The sequence below is a fragment of the Mandrillus leucophaeus genome, unplaced genomic scaffold (assembly GCF_000951045.1).
Source record: "Mandrillus leucophaeus isolate KB7577 unplaced genomic scaffold, Mleu.le_1.0 Scaffold17, whole genome shotgun sequence".
Classification (NCBI taxonomy): Eukaryota; Metazoa; Chordata; class Mammalia; order Primates; family Cercopithecidae; genus Mandrillus; species Mandrillus leucophaeus.
The window spans coordinates 1,042,755-1,054,005 of NW_012101698.1; the positions used below are offsets into that span (position 1 = coordinate 1,042,755).

Here is an 11,251-nt window from a genome sequence, read left to right on the forward strand (position 1 = left end):
ATGCACGCATGGCTATTTTACTGTTGGGAGAGGCCAGTGCCACTCATGCTGCTCATTTGGTCTCTAATCCTTCCCTCCCGGTTCTCTGTGTTGGCAGCTGCTGCGCATGTACCCCATCAGGCCCTCTCTTCTGTGCTGTGCTTTCCACACCCGTTCCTCTCTGCACCATAGGCGTCCCAAGACCCTGCCCATCCTTCAAGTCCTGCACAAATCTAACCTCTGCCTTAGTCCAAATGAGCTCCCGCTTCGTGAGCCACCACTGCCGCCTTTCACAGCTACTGCCCGGATGACCGGTCGCTTCTCAGGAGATGGCATGTGTGCATTCTCCCTGCTCCGTCTTGGTACCTAGGTCCCAGGCTTTCAATCCCTGATCTTGCAGAAATGACTAGACTGCTTTTCTTTTGTCCTTTCTGTTCTTTTCGACTCTGGCGTGGGGAGGGGACTGGGAGAGGCGCCACTCACCCGGAGGCCGCGGGGGTTCAGCACCTTGGGGTTGCGGGAGAAGTGCATGTGCAGGGCGCCGTCGTCGCTGACGGTCACGGACACTTTCTTCAGGGTCTTGTTCCCACAGTGAGCACAGAACACTCGGCTCATGTCAGACGTTGTCCTGGGAGACACAAAAGGAGACGATCTGTGCCAAAGCCACAGGCAGCAAACGCCGCCCCAGAGTACAAGGTGGATCCCAGGCCTCAGTAGAAGAAACAGGGAAGGGCTGAATCACACCACACATGTCACAAAGATGGAGGCCACTGAAGCTGTCAGCAAAGGGCCGCCGCGTCCCTCTGAGGGATAGATAAACCACAGGAGGGACGGGTGAGGAAGTGTGCAAGCGAGCAGGATGCAGTTAGGTGAATCCCGAACCGTTCCTACACACCGCCGGGCTCTGTTCTGTAGGGTTCACATCACTAGTCCTGGGAGGGGGAGGATGGCACCATCTCTATTTTCCAGATGGGGAAACTGAGGCAAGTTAAGGCAGCTTGCTCAACGTCACCCAGCTGGTCCATGGCAGATAAACCCAGGCAGTCTGGCTCCAGAATCAATGCCCTTCACATCACGGCACTTTCTCGAGGGGCACCTCGTCACACCACGAGCTACCTTCTCTCCAAATGGCAGCCTGGGTGGTAACTCGGGAGCAGCTCTGGAGGCGGCAGAGCGTATTAATGAGACAGGAAACACACTGCTGTGGTTGAACGAAGCCCAGGCGCTGAGGACAGACCCAAGGCCTCCCCCGCCTATGCGCTCTAAGCCCTGTGGACAGTGGACCCTGGACAGGAGGAAGTTGCTGCTGCCAACGGCAAAGCAGTGGCCCTGGTCCCTGTTCTTCTGGAGTTCTCCATCAGTTCCCAATGGTCAAGACACAAGAGCTGGGTGGAATAGCTGGAGAAGCCAAATGCCTTACCCGAAGTCTCTTGTGAGTTGAACTAAGCACCTCGTAACAAGTGTTGGGACCTAATTATTTTGTACAGCAAACTGTGCAGTCACGGGGCTAATCTGACAAGAATGAAGAACATTCTAAGTGTTTCTAAGAATTGAGTGTTAATCTGGTGAATTTACTGCTTCTGTAACAAAGGATGTTGGAGAAAATGGAATTTTATGAAGCCAGGAGCTTTACTGTCATGAGCCTGAAACAGTAAAATGACATGAAGCTTCAGAGGAAGGTGCGGGCCACTCTGAGGAGCGGCAGAGCCACACTGGCTGGCGGGGCTGGGCCCCAAGCCTGAGTGCTGGGTTATGCTCAGGCCTTCAGGGAATGAGGCTTCACACAGGCAACTCCCCGCCCAGTGGAAGAGCTGGGGACCCAGAGAGGCACCTTTGATGTTTCAGAAAGTTCCTCATGGGCCTCTACGAGGGCACCACCAGATGGATCTACATGATGCCTCCAGACCCAGCCTGAGCCTGCGGAGTGGCAGATGCCACCCTAGAGTAGGTCCCCAGGCCACATTCCACCAGCAAGGCTGCGGCAGAGGCTCTTCCACGCCAACCAGGCGGTCTCCAGGGTCCCAGAGGCCTCCCTACAGAACACCAGCCCTCACCACAGGAACCAACTCAAGAGTCAGAAAAGCAACGAGAGGTCAGTGGTCAAGAAACTAACAGTTCACCCGATAGGCACGCTGCTTATGTACCAGATACCACAGAGTCCTTGACACGACTGTCTTCCTAGTTCCTCACAACCACCTTCTCAATCTTATTAACAATCTGATAGGGCCGGGTGTGGTGGCTCATGCCTGCAATCCCAGTTCTTTGCAAGGCCGAGGCAGGCACATCACTTGAGCTCAGGCATTTCAGATCAACCTAGCCAACATAGTGAAACCCTGTAACTACTAAAAATACAAAAAGTTAGCCAGATGTGGTGGGTGCCTGTAGTCCCAGCTACTTAGGAGGCTGGGGCAGGAGGATCACTTGAACCCAGCGGGCAGAGATTGCAGTGAGCCTATACTGTGCCACTGAACTCCAGGCAACAGAGTGAGACTGTCTCAGAAAAAACCAAAACAAACAAAAATACGAAGCCGGGCGCAGTGGCTCATGATTGTAATCCCACCACTGTGGGAGGCTGAGGTGGGCGGATCAGAGGTCAGGAGATCAAGACCATCTTGGCTACCACGGTGAAACCCGCCTCTACTAAAAATACAAAAAATTAGCCAGGCGTGGTGGCATGTGCCTCTAGTCCCGGCTACTCAGAGGCTGAGGCAGGAGAATCGCTTGAACCTGGGAGGCAGAGATTGCAGTGAGCCGAGATGGCGCCACTGCACTCCAGGCTGGGCAACAAGAGGGAAACTATCTCAAAAAAGAAAAAAAAGGCCGGGCGCGGTGGCTCAAGGCTGTAATCCCACCACTTTGGGAGGCCGAGACGGGCGGATCACGAGGTCAGGAGATAGAGACCATCCTGGCTAACATGGTGAAACCCCGTCTCCACTAAAAAAATACAAAAAAAAACTAGCCGGGCGCGGGGGCGGGCGCCTGTAGTTCCGGCTACTCGGGAGACTAAGGCAGGAGAATGGCGTAAACCCGGGAGGCGGAGCTTGCAGTGAGCTGAGATCCGGCCACTGCACTCCAGCCTGGGCGACAGAGCAAGACTCCGTCTCAAAAAAAAAAAAAAAGAATCTGAGAGGTGGATGGCTCACGCCTATAATCCCACCACTTTAGGAGGACAAGATAAGAGGACTGCTTGAGGCCAGGAGTTAAAGACCAGCCAGGGCAACATAGTGAGACCTCATCTCAAAAGAATCTGAAGCATAAAGAAGTGAATCAGCTTTTGCAAAATCACCCCGGCAGCAGGACACAGACTCTGGATTTGAACCCATGTACTCTTCTTTTTGTAAACAGAAAATCTCTCATGTATAAAGCAGACAAAACACGATAAACCCCCATGTGTCCATCACCCCCCCGCTTCAAAAACTATCAATTCACGGCCAATCTTATTTCATCTCCACCCCCACCCACTCCTTCTACTTGTGGATTATGTCAAAGCAAATCCCAGACATTCCAAGGACAAACGTTTCAGTATGTACCGCTAAAGAATGAGGCTCACTGTTCCAGAACCCATGTCCCTAACCTCATGCCACTGAGATAAGGTGGGAGGTCCCTGGCAACCTCTGTCCCCAAGTTCTCGGTGCCCAGGTGGAGACAGAACCCAGGCCCCAGAGGAATGACAAGGTGGAAGAAACATACATTAACGTAGGGCACTCTTTAAATAAGTCTGTAGAAGAAACAGGAAGAGTGGGCTGGGCGTGGTGGCTCACACCTGTAATCCCAGCACTTTGGGAGGCTGAGGTGGATGGATCATTTGAGGTCAGGAATTTGAGACCAGCCTGACCAACATGGTGAAATCCCACCTCTACTAAAAACATACAGAAATTAAATTAGCCGGGTACACTGGTATGTGCCTCTAGTCCCAGCTACTTGAGAAGCTGAGGCAGGAGAATCACTTGAACCCAGAAGGCAGAGGTTGCAATCTCAGAGTGAGCTGAGATTGTGCGACTGCACTTCAGCCTGGGCTACAGAGCGAGACTGTGTCTCAAAACAAAAAAAGAAACTGTGTGTTCCACAGAGGGCACCAGGGCCAGGTCACCAGCTACTTACTTGAAACAGCCGTGGCAGCGCAAGATGTAGCTCCGGGCCTCGCGAATCAGCATGCCGTTCACCGCCAGCACGTGCAGCCCCATCTGCAGCAGAACATTCTACAACCACAAGTTAAAGAAGAACTCAATTTTCTTGTCATCAATTTTCTTTTCACATTAATTTTGTAACCAGTTATGGGAACTTCACAAACCCTGCGTTGCCCATATTCCTTGGCTTTTGTGAAGGAAACTCAGCCTGGGGAGGCCTCTCAAGATGTGTAAACGAGGACGAAGACTCAGCTGTCTTTCTAACACTGTCCTGGAGCCTGTGTTTGTCATTTTCCATGACTTGTCATTAGCAAGCTCTCTCAATGGACATTTTATTTTGTCTGGGGCAAATATACGCATTGCTGGCTGAAAACTCTCCCTCCCTGTCTTAAGAATCTGAATGACCACATGACATTATATACACTAAAGAAAAAAAAAATAGTAAACATTAAACATTTAATGTACTATACAAATGTTGTCGTCATATCACGACTGTCTAGCCTCTAAGCAAAACTAAAAATCACCAAGGGCACAGGTGGTTTCCAGAACCAGGAAAACAAGTGCTGCGCAGCACCAGCTCCGTGTACATCTGTACACCTCGGCAGGACCACTGCTGATGACGTGTGTGACACGTGGGCTCGGGCCCACCCGACCCACCTGCATGGCGAAGTCTGTGGTCACGCAGCCAACCTGCACGTCCTTGGGGACGTCACATTGCTCCAGCTCCTGCTGGATCTGCTTGATGTTATTGGGGGTTATCCAGCCACCCCCGTCGTCATCGCTGTCATCTTTTCTGTCTTCAAACCCGTTTTCTTCCTCCTCCTCCTCCTCGCTTGGAACATCCTCACTTCTGTCAATCTGAAACATCAACAGACCTTTCAAACTCCCAGCCCACAGGAGCAGTGGGGGAGACGTTGAGCTGTCGTCCGAAGACCAAAAGTCAAGGCCTCACCAGCAGCTCCTGCAGTTCATGATCGATGCTGGGCAGAGGGTTTCTCCAGAACATGAAGGAACTAAATTCCAGGTTCTCAGGCTCACAAGCTGGGTGTCCTTTCTCTGTTTCTTGCGGGGATTTAGGCTGAAATCAAAAGAAACAATTTTAAAACCTGAAAATTCATCTGTAGCCTTTCAGGTCACAGATGAAATCACATATGACAAACAAGTCAGATCAGACACGGCTGGACAAACTATGTTATTGGTCCACGTAAATTTAGTTCACTGTGAACACATAACTTACAGAAATGTAACATGTTTCAGAAAAGAGCATGAAGAGCCTAGCTTGTCTAAGAAATTACCTTGGAGGGCAGATGGAAACCAGAAATGTGCAGAGGTGTTTCTGGGTGCTGAATCGATGAGCTCACTTTAACCTTTAAAAAAACAAAAAACATATTTTACCTCTTGTTATCAAAGTTAAAGATACCCAGTTTTTTTTTTTGGCCGGGCGCAGTGGCTCATGCCTGTAATCCCAGCACTTTGGGAGGCCAAGGTGGGCGGATCACCTGAGGTCAGGAATTGGAGACCAGCCTGGCCAACATGGCGAAACCCTGTGTCTACTAAAAATACAAAAACTTAGTCGGGTGAGTGCAGTGAGCCAAGATCATGCCACTGCACTCCAGCCTGGGCGACAAGAGCGAGACTCTGTCTTTAAAAAAAAAAAAAAAAAAGATATTTTTTTTTTTTTTTTTCTGAGATAGGGTCTTGCTCTATCACCCAGGCTGGAAGGCAATGGCACAATCTCGGCTCACTGAAACCTCCGACTCCCAGGTTCAAGTGATTCTCATGCCTCAGCCTCCCAAGTAGCTGGGATTACAGGCGTGTGCCACCATGCCCCACTGATTTTTGTATTTTTTAGTAGAGATAGGGTTTCGCCATGTTGGTCAGGCTGGTCTCAAACTCCCAGCCTCAAGTGATCTACCCATCTCAGCCTCCCAAAGCGCTGGGATTACACACGAGCCACCGTGCCTGGCTGACATCCAATGTTTAAAAAAATCAGAGAATAAAAATAAAAAAATAGCTGGGTGCAGTGGCTGAGGTAGGAGGATTGTTTTGGGCCAGGAGTTTGAGACCAGCCTGGACAAAAGTGACACCCTATCTCTATAAACAAATTTTAAAATTAGCCAGGCATGGTGGTGTACACCTATAGTTCCAGCTACTTGGGAGGCTGAGGTAGGAGGATTGCTTGTGCTCAGGAGTTTGATGCTGCAGTGAGCTGTGATCAGCGCCACTGTACTCTAGCCTAGGTGATAGCAGGATCCTGTCTCATTAAAAAACAAACAAAAAACAAGTGTGGTAGTTCATTCCTGTAATCTCAGCATTTTGGGAGGCCAAGGTGGGGGCATGCCTTGAGCCCAGGAGTTTGAGATCAGCCTAGGCAACAGTGAGACCCCATCTCTCTTAAAAAAAAATTTGAAGGTAGTTTCAACTAGTGTAAAAATAGGAGTCCACCATAGTTTTGGTGACTTTAGGCAGAGAAGATTAAGCAATTGTTTGTCAACACTATTGAAAATGAACTATTATTAGGTTAAACTTTTTGGCTTCTAAAATCCTCTGGCTTAGAAATAGACAATGGGCACAGGCACCAATTTATCAGTCTCTTCAACCTAGCCATACTGGGTAAGACCCTAAAAGCACAACAGGAGTCAGAGTTTTGAAGGAAGCAAAGGTTTGAAAAAACACTTGCACGTACTTAGTGTTCCTTCTTTTTTACCTCCAGAAAACTCTCTTGTTTTGAGATAGGGTCTCACTGTCACCCAGGCTGGAGTGCAGTGGTGTGATCACAACTCACTGCAGCCTCAATCTCCTGTGCCCAGGTGATCCTCCTGCCTCAGCCTCTCAAGTAGCTGGGACTAAAGGTGCACACCACCATGCCTGGATAGCTTTTTTTTTTTTTTTTCTTTGGTAGAGATGGGGTTGCCCAGGCTGGTCTCAAATGCTTAGGCTCAAGTGATGCTCCTGCCTTGGCCTCCCAAAGCCCTGGGATTATAGGCATAAGCCATAGCACCTGGCCAGAAAGAATTGTGTTTTTTAAAAAATTATTATATACAGATATATAGATTTTTATTCTTTTTGCATTTTCCAAATTTAAACCTTTCCCCAAAACCTACAGATCAAAAGAGACTAATCAGGAGGCTAAGGTGGAAGGATCACTTGAGCCCAGGAATTCTGAGACCAGCCTGGGCAACACAGGTAGACCCTGGATGAAAGGGGAAAAAAAAGGGACTGAAACACATTTGCCAATTGTAATGTATGAACCTCAAACTCTTAACATTTACAGAATAACTGAGGAATGTGAACGCTGACTGGATATTTGATAACAGGCATTACTATTAATTTTGTGTAGGTGTAATGATGGCTTTAAAGTTGAGAGTCTTGATCTTTAGAGACATACCAAGAAATAACCATCAGTGAAATACTACACAATGTCTGAGTTTAAAATACTCAGGGCTGAGGCCTGGCACGCTGGCTCATGCCTATAATCCCAGCACTTTGGGAGGCTGAGGTGGGCGCATCACCTGAGGTCAGGAGTTCGAGACCAGCCTGACCAACATGGCAAAACCCCGTCCCTACTAAAAATACAAAAGTTAGCTGGGCCTGGTGGTGGGCACCTGTAATCCCACCAACTACTCAGGAGGCTGAGGCAAGAGAATCGCTGGAGGTGGAAGTTGCAGTGAGCTGAGATCACGCCATTATATTGCAGCCTGGGCAACAGAGCAAGACTCCATCTCAAAAAAAAAAAAAGTACTCAGGACTGTGGATCAGTCTAGATGAATACAGACTAGCTATGAGATAACTGGAGGGGGATGATGGGGACCCTGGGTCCATTACACTAGTCCTTCTACTTTTGTGTATCTGATCGTTCCCACAATGTAAAGCTTCTAAAAACCCATCCTCTTGATTTACCTTCTGTGGTTCCTGTTTTAGGTGAGACACTCCAACAAACTCTGCTTCCAGCTGGTATGTGAGCGCAAGCACTTGGATGTCCGTGGCAGACAGGCTGGGGTAGTCTCCTGTTTTCTTTGAAAACTCAGTCACTGTAAACAACAGATTTCCATCTTCAGTTAGAGGCAAAAAGCCATATGACCTTGGATAACCAGCGGAAGTATCAAAATGATTTAGAACACATCAAAACAATGGAAGTATCAAAACAATTTAGAAAGGATCACTGTGTCATGAAAAGTCTTAACACTTTCATCCATTTTCTGACCTTTCCCTACACACAGTTGAGAAATTTGTATTCTCCACCACCAAGACTCATGCCAGTTAGGTTTACTGTAACACCCTTATCAAACGCAGAGGAAGGAGCAGAAAGTTGGCTGGGGCAGGGTGCGGTGGCTCACACCTGTAATCCCAACACTTTGAGAGGCTGAGGTGGGCAGATCACTTGAGGTCAGGAGATCAGCCTGGCCAACATGGTGAAACCTGTCTACTAAACATACAAAAATTATCTGGGTGTGGTAGCAGGGGCTTGTAATCCCAGCTAGTCGGGAGGCTGAGGCAGGAGAATCGTTTGAACCCGGGAGGCAGAGGTTGCAGTGAATCAAGATTGTGCCACTGCACTCCAGCCTGGGTGACAGAGTGAGACTCCTTTTTAAAAAAAAAGAAAGTTGGGGTGCGGTGGCTCATGCCTCACCATGGGAGGCTGAGGTGGGTAGATCACTTGAGGTCAGGAGTTCGAGACCCACCTGGCCAACATGGTGAAACCCCTTCTCTTCTCAAAATACAAAAATTAGCCAGGCATGGTGGCACGTGCCTATAATCCCAGCTACTCGGGAGGCTGAGGCAGGAGAATTGCTGAAACCCGGGAGGTGGAGGCTGCAGTGAGCCAAGATCGTGCCACTGCACTCCAGCCCAGGCAACACAGCCAGACTCCATCTCAAAAAAAAAAAAAAGTTTCAGATTTAGAAGCATTCTGGATTTCAGATCCAGGATGCTCAACTTGTAATTGTAGTAGTCTATGAGGAAACAAAAAGCACTTGCTTAATGCATAATAAATGTCAGCTGTTCGACTGCTGTTATTCTCCAGTCATCCATAATAAACATTTAAAATTTCCTACTTTGGGAGGCTGAGGCGGGTGGATCACGAGGTCAGCAGATGACACCATCCTGGCCAAATAGTGGCCGAGACGGTGAAACTCTGTTTCTACTAAAAATACAAAAAAAATTAGCCGGGCGTGGTGGCGGGCGCCTGTAGTCCCAGCTACTCGGGAGGCTGAGGCAGAATGGCGTTGAACCTGGGAGGCGGAGCTTGCATGAGCGGAGATTGCCTCACTGCACTCCAGCCTGGGCGATAGAGCAAGACCCCATCTTGGGGGAAAAAAAAAAAATTTCCTGAAATTAACAGAGAGGTGTCTCCTAATACACTGGTACAAGGAACACTAGGTATACTGCTCTTATTTCCTAAAAAACAGACATTAGCAGCAACTACAATTTACTGTCCACTTACTGTGCACTAGGCACTGCATTAAAAGCTTTACGTGTTAATTCATTTCATACTTTGCCAATCTTCAGAAGTACTATTAGTATTTCCTGGGAAAGATTTAGTAAGTTGGCAAAGATCACAGAGCTACTAAGTTGGTGGAGAAAATCGTAGAAATCACAGAAGAGGTAACATCATCTCCACTATCAGCCTCTAACCTCTAAAACACTTCCAAACACTGAGGGGCCTTTCTTGGGTATCACCTTGATTCCCAACAAGAGAACAACGCTGACTCCTAAGCCAAGAGACAATTGTTTAATTTTCTTTATTTTTTATTTTTTTTGAGACGGAGTCTCGCTCTGTCGCCCAGGCTGCAGTACAGTGGCGCGATCTCGACTCACTGCAACCTCCACCTCCGGGTTCAAGCAATTCTCCTGCCTCAGCCTCCCGAGAAGCTGGGATTACAGGAGCACGCCACCACGCCCAACTGATTTTGCATTTCTAGTAGAGACGGGGGTTCCCCCATGTTGGCCAGGCTGGTCTCGAACTCCTGACCTCAGGTGATCAGTTCGCCTCCGCCTCCTAAAGTGCTGGGATTACAGGCCGTAAGCCGCCGCGCCCAGTTTAATTTTATTTCACATTTAATACAATGCCTTAAAAGCACTCCCTTTTTAAAGCTCTGTCAGGTGCAGATCTTTATATCCAGTTATCAGCCTAATCTACTGAAAAGAAATGTACAAGAGTAGTAACAAGAGATCAAAGCTCTTATTTTAAATCCAAATAAATTTATTGCGTGTCTGCAAAGTGTTTAACACTGTGCTGACTGCCATATTCCTCATTCATGCTCACAGCAACCTTGGAGACAGATACAATTATTATTCCCATTTTGCAGATGAGGTAAACGAGGCCCAAATTTGAATGTTATGCCCGAGGGCATACAGCTAGTTACTGGCTGACTCCAGACCCAGGAAGCCTGTCTCCTACCACTATCTCCTAGGAAGTGCTGGCTCTAAATCTACTGCTCTGATAAGGCAGCTAGACCCCAACTCGCACCCAAGTGGGTGCCATCTGCGCCCGGGACCCCACCTTCCCATCAACGCTGGGGCAGAGGCACTCACCCAGCCGCACGTATTCCGGTAAGGGCTCCTTGAACCGCAGCTCGTAGGGCAGGACAGCGAGCCGCCTGCGTGTGGCCTTGTCCCGAATCTCAGTGACCACCTCCCGGATGGTGTAAATGTTCTTCCCGATGTCCTGCGGACAGAACGCCCCAGCTCAGACCCGCCCGCACCAAGCAACGCTCCGCCCGACTCCACGCACTCCCAGAGGGGCGGTCAGCCCAGATCTTTCTTGTCCCGGAGGAAGCTCCCCATACCTGCAGAGCCGCATCCCGCAGGAAAGCCCCAGCGTCCGCCACAACGTGCTCCACTGGAGCCATGTTGGCGGCGTGAGTAGGGAACGCGCATGCGCACGGAGCTTGCGCCTGCTCCTCTGTCCGAGTCTGGGCCTCTGGGAACCAGGAAGAGCAGCCACGACTTGGCTGCGCCTCCTGGCGGCCGCGCCAGCACCTCCCGGCTTTACCCGCGCGCATGTGCAGCGACACCGCCCACACACTCAGAGAAGTGTGGGCGGGGTCAAACCTTGTGGGACACCTGGGAAATCCGCTTCAGCATCTAGAGCTTAGAGCCTTCTTTACCTTTGAAGATAAAACCTGCCAGGTGTAGTGGTGCGC

The 11,251-nt window shown here is 49.3% G+C and overlaps 1 protein-coding gene across 2 annotated transcripts in view; it reads right to left on the minus strand.

The window, feature by feature from the left end:
- NOB1 (NIN1/RPN12 binding protein 1 homolog (S. cerevisiae)) overlaps positions 1 to 11,009 on the minus strand; it is a 15,463-nt gene extending 4,454 nt beyond the window's left edge. The window contains exons 1-8 of one of the 2 annotated variants that reach the window (XM_011976700.1): positions 10,895 to 11,009; positions 10,641 to 10,773; positions 8,007 to 8,137; positions 5,402 to 5,473; positions 5,059 to 5,184; positions 4,764 to 4,964; positions 4,081 to 4,178; positions 463 to 607 (exon numbers count right to left, since the gene is read on the minus strand). In XM_011976700.1, coding sequence (XP_011832090.1) covers positions 463 to 607; positions 4,081 to 4,178; positions 4,764 to 4,964; positions 5,059 to 5,184; positions 5,402 to 5,473; positions 8,007 to 8,137; positions 10,641 to 10,773; positions 10,895 to 10,957 — 969 coding nt within the window. In that variant the 5' untranslated portion in view covers positions 10,958 to 11,009. The remainder of the gene's footprint in view (positions 1 to 462; positions 608 to 4,080; positions 4,179 to 4,763; positions 4,965 to 5,058; positions 5,185 to 5,401; positions 5,474 to 8,006; positions 8,138 to 10,640; positions 10,774 to 10,894) is intronic. The other variant, XM_011976701.1, reaches the window with a different exon arrangement.
- Between the last annotated feature and the right edge of the window lie 242 nt (positions 11,010 to 11,251).